The 21,871-nt window shown below is 45.1% G+C and overlaps 1 protein-coding gene across 1 annotated transcript; it reads left to right on the top strand.

Annotated features, from left to right (window-relative positions):
* The first annotated feature begins 2,324 nt into the window (after window positions 1-2,324).
* On the top strand, window positions 2,325-11,105 carry LOC120032079 (polypeptide N-acetylgalactosaminyltransferase 18-like). Its single transcript, XM_038978025.1, has 9 exons — window positions 2,325-2,463; window positions 3,855-4,068; window positions 4,537-4,703; window positions 5,236-5,306; window positions 6,117-6,302; window positions 10,134-10,271; window positions 10,441-10,536; window positions 10,691-10,855; window positions 10,971-11,105. Exons 1-9 carry the CDS (start codon window positions 2,325-2,327, stop codon window positions 11,103-11,105), a joined length of 1,311 nt encoding a protein of 436 aa, XP_038833953.1.
* Window positions 11,106-21,871: the final 10,766 nt, after the last annotated feature.

The raw sequence follows: 21,871 nt of genomic DNA, 5'->3' as shown, positions 1-21,871 counted from the left end.
CTCACAACTTGTTATTCAAATGTCCCTTTCAGCATCCAAAGTGACTTCCCTCTGACCCACAATGCATCATCTGTTTTTTACTCCTCCTCACAAACTTCATTTTAAAAAGCTCTTAATTCCTCATCAAAGCAGTTCCATCTATTTTGATGAACTTCTCTTACTTTGACAAAAGGACAATTTGCTACAATGTTGAGCTTTCTTCAATAAAACTTGGGCCAAATGAAGGAGAGTAGACTTTTTTTGTTCTCTGTAAACTTCTTTAAGGCAACTTGTACTGATGCTTTTCACTTGCTCCAGTTATAGAAAGTAATTTTAAAACAGTGTTTATATTTGTAACATGATCAGAAATGGAATAGATTTCCTTTTTAACAGTACATAATTGAATGTACATTTTACACTTTTGTTATGATTAAATTATTGGTGTAAGGTGTGACCTGTGTATGAAATATGTGTGGTAATATATCTCAAGCACTGTATGTGTACATAACCAGGTCACATTGGCAATGTCTCAATGAGATATATATTTTTTACCATGTTTCAATTGTAACTTTAATGGTTTTCTTGTTTATTTTTCCGTGCTCACTGAACATTGTTATTTAAGAGAGCCCCACAGACATTAGCTGGTGCCCTTAATGATGATATTGTGTGATGTACTGAATTACTGTTTTGCTTTCTCTAAGTCCGTATAATAGCATGCCAGGACATTGTTGATTTTATTCTACTGTACTAAAACAAAAAGAAAGTGTGTGCATTCATTTCAACCAAATTATTTCACAATCAACCATTAGGGTCTATTTGGAAGTAATTGAATTGAGGGCATTCCACCTGATGAACTGTACATTGATGTGAAAAAATGAATGAACATGTAATTGAAAGAACATGTAATTGAATAAATTGGTGTTTTATATTCCTTGCCTCTGCCCCTTTTGATTGGACCTTTGATCATTTTAATGCTGTGTAACTCAAACATTCAGCTTATGAGTTGATGAAACGATAGCAACATATAGCATTACCATGTAGGTAGAGTGAGGGGTGAACATACAGGCCAGAGGAAGCAGAGAAGGTATGGTGATCACAGAATTAACAAAGTATCATTGTTCCCTGCCTCTATTGATCATACATTCTATGCTCAATCCTCATTTACCAGACAGGGTCAGTGGTTAACCTTGTGCATCCAGACCCTCATGCTGTTTGGTTTGAGCTCTGAGAGCAAGTTAGACACAGGGGAAATTGAGATATACTTCAATGCTCCATTCAGCCTGGTCTCATAGACTAGACGTAGCATACTAAAAGTAAATCCGGGATGCTCAAACTTGTATGAGATGTTACGTTTGGTATGGTTACATAAGACAGAAGGTCTCTTAAGGCAAGAACAAAAGGAGGGTGGTTGGTTGAGTGTATAACGTGAATGTCTAGCAACCCAAAGGTTGTATGTTTGAATCTCATCTCATGGACAACTTTAGCATTTTAGCTTTTTAGCAACTTTGCAACTACCTACAGTACTACTTTTTTAGCTACTTTGCAACTACTTAGCATGTTAGATAACTCTTCCCCTAACCTTAACCCTTTAACCTAACCTTAAATCCCAACCTAGCTAACGCTAGCCACCCCCTAACATTAGCGTTATCCCCCTAGCTAATTGGAATTCGTACATACAGTATCATACGTCTTGCAAATTCATAACATATTGTAAGAATTGCAATTTGCGACATATCATACGAATTGTAATTCGTAACATACTGTATCATATAAAATGGATGATGGACAACTACAAATGAATACATACCTTACGAAACAACATATCATACTAAGCGGAGTGTCGTGGATTTACATACGGAATAATACGAAATGCTCTGAGACCAGGTTGCTCCGTTACCTCTTAAAGCAGGTGGTCAACCAGATTTTCGGTTACTCTAGAATGGAAAGAGCTACAGATACTCTTCATTGTGGGCTTGAGTTTGAATTACAAGACAGAGTGCTAGTGACAGCCAAGACCATCACTTTCAGAGAGCCCCACCTTTGCAGCCTGTAGTATTGTGGCTTTTGGCATTTATTCCCTGGCCTCAACAATGACTTGAATGCCAAATGAATGGTTGGATCCATTAGGTGCATGTTTTTGACCTGTTCAGTTGTGCAAATATTTAAAAAAGGTGTTGGTGAGTGGCAGCCAGGTATGGGGCACCTCACACTCCCCCCTTTCAGGGGAGCCTGGATCTTAGTCGGAGAGTGAGAGAGGAAGGCCGTCCTGTCTGTATCCCCAGGCTGAGCGCTCACACGCAGAGGGATGATGAGGCTGGGTCCGAGGGCTGGCCCCTTTGCTGGCCATGGCTGCTGGAATGCTCTACATCACATCCATAAAGAGGGAGGTTCATTCTCATGGGGAGAGACTGCAGAGGGCCCGTCAGAATGACTCGATCAGGGGCCAGGACATGTTCAAGAGGCTGGAGAAGATCGAGAAGCTGGGTAAGTCTCAATATCCTTCATTTAACTGTGACTTACCTAGAAGGGAAATGCCAGTAGCTCTGTCCACATACTCAGCGGTGTAAAGTACTGAAGTAAAAATACTTTAAAGTACTACTGAAGCCATTTTCGGGGGTATCTGTGCTTTACTATTGTCACGCCCTGACCTTAGAGATCCTTTTTATGTCTCTATTTTGGTTGGTCAGGGCGTGAGTTGGGGTGGGCATTCTATGTTTTTGTTCTATGTTTTCTATTTCTATGTGTTTTTGGCCGGGTGTGGTTCTCAATCAGAGGCAGCTGTCTATCGTTGTCTCTGATTGAGAACCATACTTAGGTAGCCTTTTCCCACCTGTGTTTTGTGGGTAGTTATTTTCTGTTTAGCTGTTTTGTTTGCCTGACAGAACTGTTCGCTTTCGTGCTCCTGTTTTTGTTTGTTTGTTTGATTGATTGGTTTTTTGGATTAAATCATGAACACTTTAAACGCTGCACCTTGGTCCACTCTTCCTTCAGCCCACGAGAAGCGTGACAACTATTTATATTTTTGACAACTTTTTCTTCACTACATTCCTAAAGAAAAAAATGTTCTTTTTACTCCATACATTTTCCATGACACCCAAAAGTACTAGTTACATTTTGAAGGCTTAGCAGGACAGGAAAATGCTCCAATTCATTAACTTTAATTCATTCATTAAATTCAAGAACATCCCTGGTCATCCCTACTGCCTCTGATCTGACGGATTCACTAAACACAAATTGCTTAGTTTGCAGATTATGTCTGGGTGTTGGAGTGTGCCCCTGGCTATCCGTAAACAATTTACAACAAGAAAATTGTGTCGTCTGGTTTGCGTATATAAGCAATTTGAAGTTATTTATACTTTTGATACTTAAGTATATTTTTGCAATTACATTTACTTTTGATACTTAAGTATATTTAAAACCAAACACTTTTAGACTTTTACTCAACTAGTATTTTACTGTGTGACTTTCACTTTAACTTGAGTAATTTTCTATTAAGGTATCTTTACACATACTGTACTTGGACTGCAGTCTGCCACTGTTGTAGCTGGTAGGGCAGATTTAGAGGGAGGGTTTGGGAACACATTAGAATCTAGCCTGAGCCTACATTTAGAGTTGATCCCAGTAAGTTATTTCACACTTCACAGTGATGATTGTAAAAGGGAATTTGTTCTCAGTTAAATAAAGGGTTTAAATGAACTAACAAAGAATCTAATAAAATAATCATTTCAGATTGTTCTTTAATCCTGTATGCTGTTGCTTGTTGAACATTTGTTACATTTTGATCTACCAACGTCTGTGTGCCACATGTATAATAGTTTGATGAGCAGCTGTCATGTGTCCACAGTGAAGTGTCAATAACGGGATCAGTCTGAAAGAGGGGCAGGCTGTGAAGGCTATCGAGGTCAAGAAGGAGAGGAAGGTGGTGAAGAAGTTGTACCCCAACTCAGCTCTGTTTACAAGCTGGGGTGATGAGCTCTCAGAGGAGGAGCAGAAAGAGGCAGAGGAGCTGTTTCAGATGTATGGATACAACGCCTTCCTGAGTGACAGACTACCCCTGAACAGGGAAATCCCTGATACTCGCGATCCTAAGTAAATCCTTTTCCTCATCTCTCTGCCACCTCTACACAAAAAATGATGGATAACTCAAGACTTTTTAATTGTAACCACAGTCTGTTGCATTGTGGCCATCCGAGGTTAAATCTATCTCCACCACTGTGAATGCAGTTTGAGCAATCGTGACCATAGGATTAGAAGGTTTTATCTAACTAATAAGGTTCTACCCCTCATTAGTTTGAATGGTGTGAGCAATTTATATATTGCATTCTTTTAAACTCAACAACATGGATTGGGGTGTTTAGAGTACTATATAGGTAGAGATCATTGAACAGAACAAGGCTTTGTCTATAAATCAATTGTGACAATAATGTAGATAGAACCTTATCATTCCAAGCTCTCGCAATGACATTGAAATTGACTAAATTTAAGAGTGAAACAGCAGCTTTGGTGAAGTGACTGAATGATATGAGGTAGACCAAATGTTTTTGTTGTGTCTGTCAGGTGTGCTAATCACCAGTACCCCCATGACCTGCCCACCATCAGCGTGGTGTTGATCTACTTGGACGAGGCCCTGTCAATCATCAAGAGAGCTGTCCGCAGCATCACAGACAACACCCCCCAACGCCTGCTCAAAGACATCATACTGGTGGATGACCACAGCTCCAATGGTTCTGTCACGATCGTTTTTAGGTGATATAGATACATCTTCTTTTATTTGAGAAGATGAAACGAACACAAACACAAACACAAACTAGACAAAACCACGTGAAGCTACAAAACGAAAGTGCAGCCACAAGCTACTAACGTCAAACATAGACAATTACCCACAACCTACCTAATGCCTATGGCTGCCTTAAATATGGCTCCCAATCAGAGACAACGATAGACAGCTGTCTCTGATTGAGAACCAATCCAGGCAACCATAGACTTACATAAACACCTACACTGAACACAACAAAAACCCCTATACAATACAAACACCCTAGACTAGACAAAAACACACAAACTTCCCCCATGTCACACCCTGACCTAACTAAAATCATAAACAAAACAAAGATAACTAAGGCCAGGGCGTGACAGGTTCGCTTAATTTGTCTATGCTCTCTACTTAGAAACATTTGCAATTATATTTGTTAACATTTCGATTGAACTTAGGTGTGGCTTTCAACTGATATGCAAGTGTCTGCTCTGCTTTCACAGAGGATCTAAAGGCGAAATGGAATACCTACATCTTTTTCATCCATGAAGAGCGTCCGGGCCTGGTGAAGAGAGTGAGACACTCAGAGCAGCTCGCATGTTGTTGTTGACACTGGTGTTTGACAGAGTGTGTTTCGATGACTTGACAGTCACACATTATCGGCCATATGCAGATGCATTTGATTGGGCCCTGTGGTGTATGTTTGAGTCCTTCACACCTGAGTGGTATGCCTAAAAAGACGAGTCTGTCACACCCTGACCTTAGTTCCTTTTTTATGTCTCTATTTTGGTTTGGTCAGGGCGTGAGTTGGGGTGGGCATTCTATGTCTGGTGTTCTATGTTGTCTATTTCTTTTTGTTTGGCCGTGTGTGGTTCTCAATCAGAGGCAGCTGTCTATCGTTGTCTCTGATTGAGAACCATACTTAGGTAGCCTTTTTCCACCTGTTTGTTGTGGGTAGTTGTTTTGTGTGTATTACCTGACAGACCTGTTTCGTTTTTGTTCTTCCTCATTGTTATTTTGTTTAGTGTTCAGTTTTGATTACATTTATAACATGAACACCTACCACGCTGCATTTTGGTCACCTTCTTCCCAGGACGATCGTTACATAGTCACAGCCAGGAAAGTGAGTTGTTCATGATTCCTGTTTGAATAGGTGATAAGGAAAGCACAGCTTCGGGAGGAAAATCTTACCTAATATTTACACCTGGATAATATTTTTGCGTTATCTGTTCTTTAAAAAGAATGTCAATTCTCCCCGTGTAGAATTGACCATGATACTTTCAATTCTTGATTCAGTCTGAACAAACCAATCTACGTCCAACATCCAGACATCCAGTCCATATCTATAAACTCTTCCTTCTCTCTTGGTGTTTGGTGTGTCTAGGTGTGGCTGTGTGGTGGAAGTGTCGAGGTCATACCTTGTTCTAAAATAGCCCACATCGAGAGGGCCCATAAACCCTATCTCCCAGACCTGAGCATTACAATGAAGAGGAATGCTCTGAGAGTGGCTGAGGTCTGGATGGATGAATACAAACATAATGTCAACATCGCCTGGAACCTCCCAATGAAGGTACTGTACACAACAAACCATTCAAAAAGTAGGTTTTGTTCAGCTGCTCCTATGGAATAACAATCATCGCTGTTATGCATGCTTTGTGTTTGAAAATAAGTAGACTAGACAGTCAATATTATAAAATGGTCTATTACTCAATGCCATAATAAAGATCATAGGATCTATGTAAAATGATGATCTCTAACTTCCGGCGCCGACCGAGATGGCCGCCTCGCTTCGCGTTCCTAGGAAACTATGCAGTATTTTGTTGTTTTATGTGTTATTCCTTACATTGGTACCCCAGGTAATCTTAGGTTTCATTACATACAGTCGGGAGGAACTACTGAATATAAGAGCAACGTCAACTCACCATCGTTACAACCAGGAATATGACTCTCCCGAAGCGGATCCTGTGTTTTGCCTTCCACCCAATACAATGGATCTGATCCCAGCCGGCGAACCTAAACAACGTCGCCGTAAAAGGGGCAAACGAGGCGGTCTCCTGGTCAGGCTTCGGAGACGGGCACATCGCGCTCCACTCCCTAGCATACTACTCGCCAATGTCCAGTCTCTTGACAATAAGGTTGATGAAATCCGAGCACGGGTAACATTCCAGAGAGACATCAGGGATTGTAACGTTCTTTGCTTCACGGAAACATGGCTCACTCGAGAGACGCTAACGGAGTCGGTGCAGCCAGCTGGTTTCTTCACGCATCGCACCGACAGAAACAAACATCTTTCTGGTAAGAAGAGGGGCGGGGGTGTATGCCTTATGATCAACGAGACGTGGTGTGATCATAACAACATACAGGAACTCAAGTCATTCTGTTCACCAGATTTAGAATTCCTCACAATCAAATGTCGACCGCATTATCTACCAAGGGAATTCTCTTCGATTATAATCACAGCCGTATATATTCCCCCCCAAGCAGACACATCGATGGCCCTGAACGAACTTTATCTGACTCTTTGTAAACTGGAAACCACACACCCTGAGGCTGCATTCATCGTAGCTGGGGATTTTAACCTGTTTTGGCTGCAGGGGCAGTATTGAGTAGCCAGATAAAAGGTGCCCATTTCAAACGGCCTCGTACTCAATTCTTGCTCGTACAATATGCATATTATTATTACTATTGGATAGAAAACACTCTCTAGTTTCTAAAACCGTTTGAATTATATCTGTGAGTAAAACAGAACTCATTTGGCACAAACTTCCTGACCAGGAAGTGGAAAGTCTGAAAACTATGCTCTCTTCTCGGTCCTGCCTATAAATGGGCATGATACCTATTAGTATACATGCACGTCATACACCTTCCCCTGGATGTCAAGAGGCGGTGAGAGAAGAAATGGGGTGTTTATCTTGGTCTGAAGTGGAATAACAGCTCTTGGAATGACGGGTCACCCATTTCCTGTTTTCAGGAAGGCGCGAGAAGGAACATGGATTTGCCTTCTGATAAGCTGCCGTTATGGACAACTAATATCTCCGGCTTTGATTTTATTTGATACATGTGACCATATCATCGTAAAGTATGTTTTTTCAATATAGTTTAATCAGATTATTGATTTTTTTTCGGGAGACATGACCGAATACAAACAGTGTAGCTATTCCCTCCGCAAGGCAATCAAACAAGCTAAGTCCCAGTATAGAGACAAAGTAGAGTCGCAGTTCAACAGCTCAGACACAAGAGGTATGTGGCAGGGTCTACAGTCAATCACGGATTACAAAAAGAAAACCAGCCCCGTCGCGGACCAGGATGTCTTGCTCCCAGACAGACTAAATAACTTTTTTGCTCGCTTTGAGGACAATACAGTGCCACTGACACGGCCCGCTACCAAAACCTGCGGGCTCTCCTTCACTGCAGCCGAGGTGAGAAAAACATTTAAACGTATTAACCCTCGCAAGGCTGCAGGCCCAGACGGCATTCCCAGCCGCGTCCTCAGAGCATGCGCAGACCAGCTGTCTGGTGTGTTTAAGGACATATTCAATCAATCCTTATCCCAGTCTGCTGTTCCCACATGCTTCAAGAGGGCCACCATTGTTCCTGTTCCCAAGAAAGCTAAGGTAACTGAGCTAAACGACTACCGCCCCGTAGCACTCACTTCCGTCATCATGAAGTGCTTTGAGAGACTAGTCAAGGACCATATCACCTCCACCCTACCTGACACCCTAGACCCACTCCAATTTGCTTACCGACCCAATAGGTCCACAGACGACGCAATCGCAACCACATTGCACACTGCCTTAACCCATCTGGACAAGAGGAATACCTATGTGAGAATGCTGTTCATCGACTACAGCTCAGCATTTAACACCATAGTACCCTCCAAACTCGTCATCAAGCTCGAGACCCTGGGTCTCGACTCCGCCCTGTGCAACTGGGTCCTGGACTTCCTGACGGGCCGCCCCAGGTGGTGAGGGTAGGTAACAACATCTCCACCCCGCTGATCCTCAACACTGGGGCCCCACAAGGGTGCGTTCTGAGCCCTCTCCTGTACTCCCTGTTCACCCACGACTGCGTGGCCATGCACGCCTCCAACTCAATCATCAAGTTTGCGGACGACACTACAGTGGTAGGCTTGATTACCAACAACGACGAGATGGCCTACAGGGAGGAGGTGAGGTGTACACCTCGGAGTGTGGTGTCAGGAAAATAACCTCACACTCAACGTCAACAAAACAAAGGAGATGATTGTGGACTTCCGGAAACAGCAGAGGGAGCACCCCCCTATCCACATCGACGGGACAGTAGTGGAGAAGGTGGAAAGTTTGAAGTTCCTCGGTGTACACATCACGGACAAACTGAATTGGTCCACCCACACAGACAGCGTTGTGAAGAAGGCGCAGCAGCGCCTCTTCAACCTCAGGAGGCTGAAGAAATTCGGCTTGTCACCAAAAACACTCACAAACTTTTACAGATGCACAATCGAGAGCATCCTGTCGGGCTGTATCACCGCCGGGTACGGCAACTGCTCCGCCCACAACCGTAAGGCTCTCCAGAGGGTAGTGAGGTCTGCACAACGCATCACCGGGGGCAAACTACCTGCCCTCCAGGACACCTACACCACCCGAAGGCCATAAAGATCATCAAGGACAACAACCACCCGAGCCACTGCCTGTTCACCCCGCTATCATCCAGAAGGCGAGGTCAGTACAAGTGCATCAAGCAGGGACCGAGTGACTGAAAAACAGCTTCTATCTCAAGGCCATCAGACTGTTAAACAGCCACCACTAACATTTAGTGGATGCTACCAACATACTGACTCAACTACAGCCACTTTAATAATGGGAATTGATGGAACGTATGTAAAAATGTATCACTAGCCACTTTAAACAATGCCACTTAATATAATGTTTACATACCCTACATTACTCATCTCATATGTATATGTATATACTGTACTCTATATCATCTACTGCATCTTGCCATCTTTATGTAATACATGCATCACTAGCCACTTTAAACTATGCCACTTTATGTTTACATACCCTACATTACTCATCTCATATGTATAGACTGTACACTATACCATCTACTGCATCTTGCCTATGCCGTTCTGTACCATCACTCATTCATATATCTTTATGTACATATTCTTTATCCCTTTACACTTGTGTGTATAAGGTAGTAGTTGTGGAATTGTTAGGTTAGATTACTTGTTGGTTATTACTGCATTGTCGGAACTAGAAGCACAAGCATTTCGCTACACTCGCATTAACATCTGCTAACCATGTGTATGTGACAAATAAAATTTGATTTGATTTGGTAAGCCATCATCAAGTGGATAATAGGTGGATTGCTCACATAGCCTGTGTTTCTGATTTAGAAATCTTCCTCTTTCTCACCACAGGATCATGGCATAGACATTGGGGATGTTTCAGAGAGGAAGAAGTTGAGAAAGAGTCTGAACTGCAAACCCTTCCAGTGGTATCTGGACAATGTGTATCCAATGTTAGACCCCCTGGGTGACTTGCTTGGTTATGGAGCTGTGAGTGATGCTAAAATGTTACTGTTGATTTGGAATGATTTCCTCACCAACTGTGTTTGGTGCATAGCATTATTTCTTCAATAGGATGCAGGGTCATAAATCCAACTCATTATCAGGATAGGAATTTGCACTTTTATAACTGTTTAATCTTGGTCCATAAAATCAACAGCTGATCAATGACCTGAAGACGGATCTCTGTATAGATCAAGGCCCAGTTCCGGGGAACACACCTATTTTATATGAATGCCATTATTTTGGTCCACAGGTTTGTAGAATTATTGCTTAGTATTTTAGAATGTAGCCAATTGTATAATATGGTCCATCCCATAGCAGAGCCGGGATTCAACCCATACCACAATGCAAAGTACTGTCAATACCACAGATAATGAAAAGTCCAAATATCTATCCTCTCTGACCAGAACTGTTATTATCGAGCCAGCGGGGAAATCTACATTGGAGGCATCAAGTCTCACAAGTACAACAGTAATCGCTGTCTGATGGACATTGGCACTCGAACCCCAGGACTGTATGAGTGCAAGGAGGCCAAGCAGAAGGGATTCCACATGCTCTGGGAATTTCAACAGGTAAGCACTCCAACATGAAATAGGGAAATTGATGCTTATAAACTGTTGGAAACATGGGAGATGTCTTTGACTTTAGTGTGATGTTGTACAGTGGAATGTTTGCTGTGTTTTACAGGGAAAAGCCATCCAGAACAGACAGACAAAGAGATGTCTGGAGATTGCCCCAGGGGAGGACACTTACTACCAGCTCATCATTCAGGAGTGCAGTGGGCAGCACTGGAAAATACGGAATGTGATAAAAGACTTCTGATACACTGAGATAGTTAGGCCTACTGTACCAGAGGCAATACAGCAGGACTATAGGAGTTATGCTGTGATCATAAGCACGTGGGAAGGTGGTATTTACCACATACGATTCGTAAAATCCACTTGAACACCCCTCCAACAGGTAATTACCCGTGGGAAACTAGTCTATCATCCCTGAGCTCCGACATCTGCCAGATGCTGACCTCTGACGTCACCTACTAAGGAAATGACCTTGTTAACTGCATTATCAACAGTTAAATGCAACAACAAAACATTATTTACACAAAGTTTTTGAACACTATCATTTTTGTACAAACATGATAGCTGTACTTACAGTTTATGGTTGACGCAGCTTGTTGGCCATTAGCCAATCTGAGTTTCTCAACGAGTTGAAAGCACGTGAATGCATTCAACTGATATTTACGACTTCACAACTGGTAATTACCACCTTCCCACTTCTTTATGAACACAGCATTATCATTACGCTTTGAAAAGCCCATCAGTGGTCAGCAGTGAGATGACTGTGATCTTAGTGAGCTGTTGGTTGGACATAGCTTCATGGGGACAGATGTACAGTTTCTTCACAGAATGTGGAATGCTATTGAGCTGTGTTGTCCTTGGTCCTGAATGTAATTGCAAAGAAATAATAAATATGATTCCTGTATTTACGCTCATTTGTGGTTTGTTATTGATTCACTGTAGATTTTCACCAAAGAGGGTCATAGAATATTTTTCTGCATTGACATCATATAGAGCTGAGTTGACATCAGTGTAGTTTTGAAGAAGACCCGTCCTCGACTGCTCAGGGATTTCTCTATGAGTTCTCTCTCTCTTACAGCTTCGGTGGCAGGTGGCAGGGAGTTATACAGCGCATTCGGAAAATATTCAGACCGCTTTACTTTTCCCACATTGTTAAGTTACAGCCTTATTCTAAAAAGTCCTGGCTCTGGCTGGGCCACTCAAAGACATTCAGAGACTTGTCCTGGAGGGGAAGCCTTGCTGCCAGAGTTGTTATGCCAGAGTGCGGAAAAAAAGAGTTCAGGGGATGGTGTTCTGTCAGCAAGGTGAACCTCCACCCGAACAGGTAGGTGTGGAACTTTTTGATCCTGAAGATAATACCCAATGCTTCTTTCTCAATCTGCGGGTATTTCAGTCCTTGACATGCAGGCGATGGGCTTATCTTCTCCTGCAGGTGTGGAGTGACACGGCGGCCCCAACTTCATATGGGGAAGTGTCACAGGCCAGTTGAATTGGCAAGGATGGGTTGAAGTGAATCAACACCTTATCAATCAACACTGCCTTTGCTTTCTTGAAAGTAGTGTCACACTGTCAGGTTTTGGCCAGGACTATTCTGGTTTTGGTCACTAGATGTCCCCATTGCGCCTTTTTGAACCTTTTGTTTTTTTCCCTTCTAGTTATTGTTTTCACCTGTGCCTCATTTCCTTGTAGGTATTTAAACCATTAGTGTCCCTCAGTTCTTTGCTCTGTGTTTGTATGTTAGCACCCAGCCCCAGCCATGCTGTGAACATATATTTCTCTTGTTGGATTTTCCAGAGGTACTCTGGTTTTGTTCTTGTTTATTTTTGATTAGTCTTTTGAGGTTTGTTTTTTCCCTGCTGTTCTTACCACTTTGTGGATTTTCTTTGTATTTTGGAGGATATCCATTTTTTCTCTTGGCTTTACTTTTGACGTTGTGGATTTATATTTTTGCCTGAAGATCTTTTTCCTTGATTAAACCACCATCTCTAGTACTGCTGTGTCTGCCTCATCTTCTGGGTTCTGCCGACTATTAGTGACTGTTTCTCACACCGGGTCCTGACAGAAACACAGAGCCATTAAAATGAACCCAGAGGCAGCCAGTACCCAGGATTTTATTTCAATGCTGTCCCACCACGAGGGGACTGTCCAACGTCACGAAGCTGCTCTGGTTCAGCAAGAGGCCTTAATGGCTAGACATTCTCAACTTCTGTCGGAGATGCTGACTTCCATAAAGCAGATTTCTGATCGACTTTCCCCGGCAACCGCGTCTGCTCCAGTACATCAGATTCAAGTGCCCGTGGCAGTTAACCCCCTGGCTGAACCTCGTCTGCCACCTCCCCAACGGTTCTCAGGTGATCCGAGTGTTTGTAAGGGGTTTTTCACCCAATGTTCTCTCTCCTTCGAGCTGCAACCCTCGTCGTTTCCCACCGACCGGTCCAAGATAGCATATATCATCACCCTGTTGTCGGAAAAAGCCCTAGCCTGGGCTACTGCTGTGTGGGATGCCCAAAGTCCCTGCTGTGCCAGCTACTCTACCTTTGCTGAAGAATTCAAGCGAGTGTTTCAAGGTCCTACCAGCGGCCCTGACTCAGCCAAACAGCTCCTGACTCTCCGCCAAGGACGGCGCAGCGTGATGGACTATGCCATCCAGTTCCGCACGGTGGCAGCAGCGAGTGGCTGGAACGACGAGGCGCTCACAGCGTGCTTTTTGAAGGGTCTTTCCGACACCATCCAAGATGAACTGGCCACTCGGGAACCACCGGACAACCTCGAGTCCCTTATCAAGTTGGCCTCGCGCATAGACCAGCGTCTGAGAGAGAGAGAACTCAACCGTAGACCTCTCACCCTAGCTCCTATCGGTTCCAGCTCCGAGTCTCCACCTTTATCCTCGCTGGCTCCACCAGAACCCATGCAGGTTGGACGCATCTCCCAGGCTGAGAGAGACCGCCGGATGAGGGAGCGATGCTGTCTATATTGCGGCAAACCGGGCCATTTCCGCTCCACGTGTCCCAGGCTCCAGGGAAACGCACTCTCCCATGCAGGCCTGGGAGGACTGTAACGGGAAACATAACCTCCTCCCATCCATCCAACTCCCGCCTGCTCATTCCAGTTACCCTTTCCTGGGACAACCACGAGCTTCCTCTTCAAGCCTTGGTAGACTCTGGAGCCGCAGGTAACTTCATGGATGGTGTCTGGGCGAAGGAGAATGGCGTTCCCTCTGAACCTCTAAGTGACCCCATAAGGGTTACTACGTTGGATGGAAGCCCTTTGGGATCTGGACTTGTCACTCGTGTCACTACCCCCTTGCGACTTTCAGTTTCCCAACACCAGGAAGTGATGAACTTTCATCTGATCTCCTGTTCCGAGTTCCCTCTCGTCCTTGGATACCCCTGGCTTCACAGCCATAACCCTCACATCGACTGGTCTGTGGGCACTATCAAGCAGTGGGGTCCTACGTGCCAAGCCACTTGTATCTTCCCGAGTTCCCCGAGTTCCCCTCCCGAGTCTCTAGAATCCATCGACCTGTCCCGAGTTCCCGAGTGTTACCATGACCTCAAACCGGTATTTAGCAAACAGAGGGCCACCAGACTACCACCCCATAGACCTTACGATTGCCCCATCGACCTGTTTCCGGGCACCTGCCCTCCCAGGGGTCGGATCTTTTCCCTATCTCCTCCCGAACGAGCTGCTATGGATACCTACATCAAGGACGCTCTGGCAGCAGGCCTCATGCGTCCATCCACCTCGCCGGCGGGAGCAGGGTTTTTCTTTGTGGCCAAAAAAGACGGTGGATTACGTCCTTGCATCGACTACCGGGGACTCAATGCCATAACCGTCCGTAACCGCTACCCGCTACCCCTTATGGCCACAGCCTTTGAGCTGCTCCAGGAAGCAGTTGTCTTCACTAAGCTTGACCTGCGGAACGCATACCATCTTGTGCGGATCAGACCCGGTGACGAGTGGAAGGCCGCTTTCAACACGCCTACTGGTCACTACGAATACTTGGTGATGCCCTTCGGCCTGACCAACGCCCCGGCTGTGTTCCAAGCGCTCATAAACGATGTGCTTAGGGATATGCTTAACATCTTCGTGTTTGTTTACTTGGATGACATCCTCATCTTTTCGAGCTCCCTTCAAGAACACACTAAGCATGTCAGACAAGTACTCAAACGCCTCCTTGACAGCCATTTGTACGTTAAGCCGGAAAAATGTGAATTCCATTCCTCCCGAGTACAATTCCTGGGATTTGTAGTGGAACCCGGTCGAGTCCAGATGGACCCCAGGAAGGTAGGGGCGGTAGCGGATTGGCCCACCCCCAAGTCCGTTAAGGAAGTTCAGCGTTTCCTGGGCTTCACTAACTTTTACCGCAAGTTCATCAAGAACTTCAGCTTGCTGGCAGCCCCTCTCTCAGCTTTAACCAAGGGTGGCAACGCAAGGTTTCTGTGGGGAGAAGAAGCTGAGACGGCCTTCCAAGGACTAAAGCAGCGCATCCTCTCTGCTCCCATCCTGACACTACCGATGGCGGATGAACCTTTTGTGGTGGAGGTAGACGCATCAGAGGTTGGTTTTGGAGCTGTCCTGTCTCAGAGGGGTGAAGACAAGAGGCTTCACCCTTGCGCCTTCTTCTCTCACCGGCTTACCCCGGCCGAGAGGAACTACGATGTGGGGGATCGTGAACTCCTAGCGGTTAAGATGGCATTGAAGGAATGGAGACACTGGCTCGAGGGGGCTTCTCAACCGTTTCAAGTGCTTACGGACCACAAAAATCTGGAGTATATCCAGCAGGCGAAGCGGTTGAACTCCAGACAAGCTCGATGGTCTCTTTTCTTCAATCGATTCCAGTTTATCCTCACCTATAGACCCGGGTCGAAGAATCTCAAACCGGACGCCTTGTCACGAGTGTACGCTCCTGCCATTCGAGAAGATACTGACATGCCTGTCCTTCCTGCCGCTAAGATCGTGGCTCCGATCTTGTGGCAAGTTGAGGATACCGTGAAACGAGCTCAAGCCATCGAACCGGGTCCTAAAGGAGGTCCTGCCAATCGGTTGTTTGTTCCCAAGGCAGCGAGGACCCAGGTCCTTCTGTGGGGGCACTCCTCTCGCCTCACCTGTCACCCGGGCGTAGGTCGCACCTTGGAGTTTATCCAGCGTAAGTTCTGGTGGCCCACCATAAAAGAAGACGTTGCCACTTTCGTCAAGGCCTGTCCCGTGTGCTGCCAGGGCAAATCTTCTCACCTCCGCCCTCAAGGACTCCTTCACCCTTTATCTATTCCCCACCGACCCTGGTCCCATATCTCATTGGACTTTATTACTGGCCTTCCTCCGTCCCATGGTAATACTACTATCCTAGTCATCATCGACAGGTTTTCTAAGGCGGCCAGGTTCGTCCCCTTGACTAAATTACCTTCTGCCAAGGAAACGGCTGAGTTGGTGATTAACCATGTGTTCCGAGTCTTCGGCATTCCTCAAGATATGGTTTCCGACAGAGGTCCCCAGTTCGCCTCAAGGTTTTGGAAGGCCTTCTGCCAACTCATAGGGGCCACTGCCAGTCTATCTTCAGGGTACCATCCGGAGTCCAACGGCCAAACCGAGAGGATGAATCAAGAGCTGGAAACCACCCTCAGATGTATGGTCTCCAACAACCCATCCACATGGTCGTCCTTCATGGTTTGGGCCGAGTACGCGCACAACACCTTGTGCTCCTCCTCCACTGGTATGTCCCCGCACGAGTGTCAGTTTGGCTATGCTCCTCCATTGTTCCCGGACCAGGAGGCAGAAGTCAGAGTGCCTTCAGCCTTGAGGTTCATCAGACGCTGTCGGCTTACGTGGAAGAAGGCCCGTCTTAATCTTCTGCGTTCCTCACAGCGGTACCAACGACAAGCCAACAGACGTCGCCGTCCCGGGCCTACCCTGCGCCTCGGTCAGAGAGTATGGCTCTCAACTAAGAATTTACCGCTACGGGTGGAGTCTCGCAAGCTGTCCCAGAAATTCATCGGCCCCTTTAAGGTTGCCAGGAGAGTGAACCCCGTTACTTTTCGCCTGCACCCAGATCCCTTAAGATTAATCCCACGTTTCACATTTCTTTATTAAAACCTGTTTGTTTTTTCTCCCCTTATCCCGGCAGGCAGACCTCCCCCTCCGCCCCGTGTCATCGGAGGCCAGTCGGCTTATACCGTCCATCGGATACTGGATTCCCGCCGGGTGCAGCGGTCCTGGCAGTATCTGGTGGACTGGGAAGGCTACGGTCCCGAGGAGCGCTCCTGGGTTCCTGCCAAAGACATACTGGACCCTGACCTCATTCGTCAGTTCAGGGCCCTCCACCCTGAGAAGGCTGGTAGGAACGTCAGGAGCCGTTCCTAGGAGGGGGATTCTGTCAGGTTTTGGCCAGGACTATTCAGGTTTTGGTCACTAGATGTCCCCATTGCGCCTTTTTGAACCTTTTGTTTTTTTCCCTTCTAGTTATTGTTTTCACCTGTGCCTCATTTCCTTGTAGGTATTTAAACCATTAGTGTCCCTCAGTTCTTTGCTCTGTGTTTGTATGTTAGCACCCAGCCCCAGCCATGCTGTGAACATATATTTATCTTGTTGGATTTTCCAGAGGTACTCTGGTTTTGTTCTTGTTTATTTTTGATTAGTCTTTTGAGGTTTGTTTTTCCCCTGCTGTTCTTACCACTTTGTGGATTTTCTTTGTATTTTGGAGGATATCCATTTTAGTTAATTTAGTTAATCAGTCCAAACAATAAAACATTTGAATTTATTTACCAGGTGAAAAAAACGTTTTTAGTTAGACAAAACACTGTCCTCCCTCCACTAGTTAATAGTTTGTGTTTTAATCCACCCCATAATTTACTCTATATACTATAACCAATATCTGTTGTGTACTCACTATTTGCTTCACACTCATTTTATTGGTTAATAATATTATCCTTTACAGTCTAAGAATTAACAATGCACACTCCTCATTCACAGAGAAGGCTATTCCTCCAGTCAAAAAGTTTAGTCATTCACATTTATTCTCTCATACATGCATGTTCAACACCCCACTACACAGTATTCAACTCCTAATTCTCTATCTTCACTACTCGTAGCTCTCAGGTTACAAAAACAAAAAAGAAACGTCCTCTCACTGTCAACTGAGTTTATTTTCAGCAAACTTAACATGTCTAAATATTTGTATGAACATAACAAGATTCAACAACTGAGACAAACGGAACAAGTTCCACAGACATGTGACTAACAGAAATGGAATAATGTTTCCCTGAACAAAGGGGGGGTCAAAATCAAAAGTAACAGTCAGTATCTGGTGTGGCCACCAGCTGCATTAAGTACTGCAGTGCATCTCCTCCTCATGGACTGCACCAGATTTGCCAGTTCTTGCTGTGAGATGTTACCCCACTCTTCCACCAAGGCACCTGCAAGTTCCCGGATATTTCTGGGGGGAATGGTCCTAGCCCTCACCCTCTGATCCAACAGGTCCCAGAAGTGCTCAATGGGATTGAGATCCAGGCTCTTCGCTGGCCATGGCAGAACATTGACATTCTTGTCTTGCAGGAAATCAAGCACAGAACGAGCAGTATGGCTGGTGGCATTGTCATGCTGGAGGGTCATGTCAGGATGAGCCTGCAGGAAGGGTACCACATGAGGGAGGAGGATGTCTTCATTGTAACGCACAGCACTGAGATTGCCTGCAATGACAACAAGCTCAGTCCAATGATGCTGTGGTACACCGCCCCAGACCATGACGGACCCTTCATCCCCAAATCGATCCCTTCTCCAGAGTACAGGCCTAGGTGTAACGCTCATTCTTTCGACGATAACCACGAATCTGACCATCACCCCTAATGAGACAAAATCGCGACTCGTCAGTGAAGAGCACTTTTTGCCAGTCCTGTCTGGTCCAGCGATGGTGGGTTTGTGCCCATAGGCGACGTTGTTGTTGGTGAGGACCTGCCTTACAACAGGCCTACAAGCCCTCAGTCCAGCCTCTCTCAGCCTATTGCGGACAGTCTGAGCAGTGATGGTGGGATTGTGCATTCCCGGTGTAACTCGGACAGTTGTTGATGCTATCCTGTACCTGTCCCGCAGGTGTGATGTTCGCATGTACCGATGCTGTGCAGGCGTTGTTACACACATCTGTCACTGCGAGGACGATCAGCTGTCCGTCTTGTCTCCCTGTAGCACTGTCTTAGGCATCTCACAGTACGGACATGGCAATTTATTGCCCTTGCCGCATCCTCAGTCCTCATGCCTCCTTGCAGCATGCCTAAGGCACGTTCACGCAGATGAGCAGGGACCCTGGGCATCTTTCTTTTGGTGTTTTTCAGAGTCAGAAGAAAGGCCTCTTTAGTATCCTAAGTTTTCATAACTGTGACCTTAATTGCCTATAGTCTGTAAGCTGTTAGTGTCTTAACGACCATTCCACAGGTGCATGTTCATTAATTGTTTATGGTTCATTGAACGAGCATGGGAAACAGTGTTTACACCCTTTATGATGAAGATATGGTAGTTATTTGGATTTTTACAAATTATCTTTGAAAGACAGGGTCCTGAAAAAGGGACATTTCTTTTTTTGCTGAGTTTAGAAATGTATCTTATGCCTATCTTCACTGCTCGTAGCTCTCGGGCTACATATACATTTATCCTATGCCAATTTTCACTACTTGTAGCTCTCAGGCTGCATAGACATTTATCCTATGCCTATTTTCATTACTTGTAGCTCTCGGGCTACATTTATCTTATGCCTACAAACTAATTTCTTCCCACCAGCCGACTGCGCATAGTTCCTCGATAGTCGGAAGAAGGGGGTGTTGTTCCACTGTCCTTTTAGTTTCACCAGGACCTCTGGCTTTCCATCATGGGGACAGTCTCTCGTGTATAGATCTTTAGTGTGAGTTTTGCATGTCTGCAAAAGGTGGTTCAGCCTTATTTTTTATAGTTTTTCTAACATAAGTGAGACAGCTTTATTGGCTGTCCTCCCGATGGTGTTGTGACACCGTTGGCTGTAGAACCTCCTTTTACTGTCAATATCTTGATTGGTAGCTCGGTAGTGTCCATGTTGCTTGACTGGTCCTGCTTTACAATATGCAGGTGTTTCTTCTTGGGGTGCAGCTGGCTGTGTTTCCTTTTCCAAATATTTCCTTATAGCTGTCTGTTATAGTGTGGACACTATATAAATAACTACATTGAATATGTTATTGTACTTATCTGCAGTATAATATGATTATTATTCATGTGTTCATGGTTATTATTAGCATTGGCCTTGACCGTGACCTTTCCCTTTTGAGACGTCATCACCCAGAGTTGTACCTGTTCAATGCAACTCTACCACAGGTTGAGTGGGCTGTATCACTTTTCTGTGTTTGTACCGTTTGTACATAACTGTACACCTTTTATTTATTAGGTTTAAAGTAAAGGAAAGTAATATTGAACTGAGTGTGGGCATTCCTTGTCAAGTTACTACACTGTCCTTCGCTGGTTTCTCTCAATTTCTTTTACAAGCTCGCTCAATGTGTCCTTTCTTTTCACAATGGCGACATGACAGCTCCTTTGCCCAGCATTCAGACGGGTGATGACCCTGTTTTCCACATCGGTAACATTCCATGGTGCCCCCTTTTTTCTATCCTGCACTGCTGCTACACTGTGCACTCTTGATTTAGCCCCCAGCTGTTGTGCTTCTTTTGCAGCTGGCTACATTGATTCAGTGAGTAGGCACTTCTGTACTGCCTCACTCCTTAAGCCACACACAATGTTGCATGAAACTCACAATGTTCAGTTAGTCTCTTTAGTACTGCAGCATATTGGACAATGGATTCACCCTCCTCGTGGTTCCGTTTGTGAAACCTGAATCTCTCTACGATTAGAAGTGGCTTGTGGCAAAAATGTCCTTCCAAGGTTTGCACAATGTCCACAAACGACTGGTCACCTGCTTTCTCAGGCTGGACCAGGCCTTAGCAAGCTACGCGTTTTAGCTCCCATCACACTAAGGGATGTTGCCACTTTCATCTTTGACCTGTCTAGGACTGGGGTTCCGCTAGCCAATGAAATTGCAGGGCACCAAATTCAATCAACATAAATCTCATAATTCAATTTCCTCAAACATACAAGTATTAGACACCATTTTAAAGATAAAATTCTCGTTAATCCAACCACAGTGTCCAATTTCAAAAAAGCTTTTCGGCAAAAGCAGAACATACCATTACGTTAGGTCAGCAAGTAGTCACAGAAAGCATACAGCGATTTTCCAACCAAAGAGAGGAGTCACAAAAAGCAGAAATATTGATCAAATTAATCACTAACCTTTGATATTCTTCATCAGATGACACTCCCGGGACAACATGTTACACAATACTGTAACGGCTTTCTTCCTGGGATGAAGGAGAGGACCAAAATGCAGCGCAGTTAGTGTTCAACATGTTTAATATAACGAACTGTGAACACTTACAACAATACAAAACAACAAACGTGAAAACCGAGACAGTCCTATCTGGTGCAGAACACAAACACAGAGACAAGAAACAACCACCCACAATCCCCAACACAAAACAAGCCACCTATATATGATTCTCAATCAGGGACAACGATTGACAGCTGCCTCTGATTAAGAACCATATTAGGCTGGACACAGAAACAGACGAACTAGACACACAACATAGAATTCCCACCCAGCTCACGTCCTGACCAACACTAAACAAGCAAAACACATAAGAACTCTGGTCAGGACGTTACAGTACCCCCCTCCTGAGGTGCGGACTCTGAACGCACCCCTAAAACTCAAGAGGAGGGTCTGGGTGGGCATCTGTCCGCGGTGGCGGCTCCGGCGCAGGACGAGGACACCACTCCACCACTGTCTTTGTCCCCCTCCTTAGCGTCCTTTGAGTGGCGACCCTCGCCCACGACCTTGGCCTAAGAATCCTCCCCAAGGCCCCCACATGATTTAGGAGGTAGCTCAGGACAGAGAGGTAGCTCAGGACAGAGAGGTAGCTCAGGACAGAGAGGTAGCTCAGGACAGAG

Source organism: Salvelinus namaycush, chromosome 38 (assembly GCF_016432855.1).
Source record: "Salvelinus namaycush isolate Seneca chromosome 38, SaNama_1.0, whole genome shotgun sequence".
In the NCBI taxonomy this organism is placed as follows: domain Eukaryota; kingdom Metazoa; phylum Chordata; class Actinopteri; order Salmoniformes; family Salmonidae; genus Salvelinus; species Salvelinus namaycush.
This window is presented reverse-complemented; position numbering and strand designations above follow the sequence as displayed.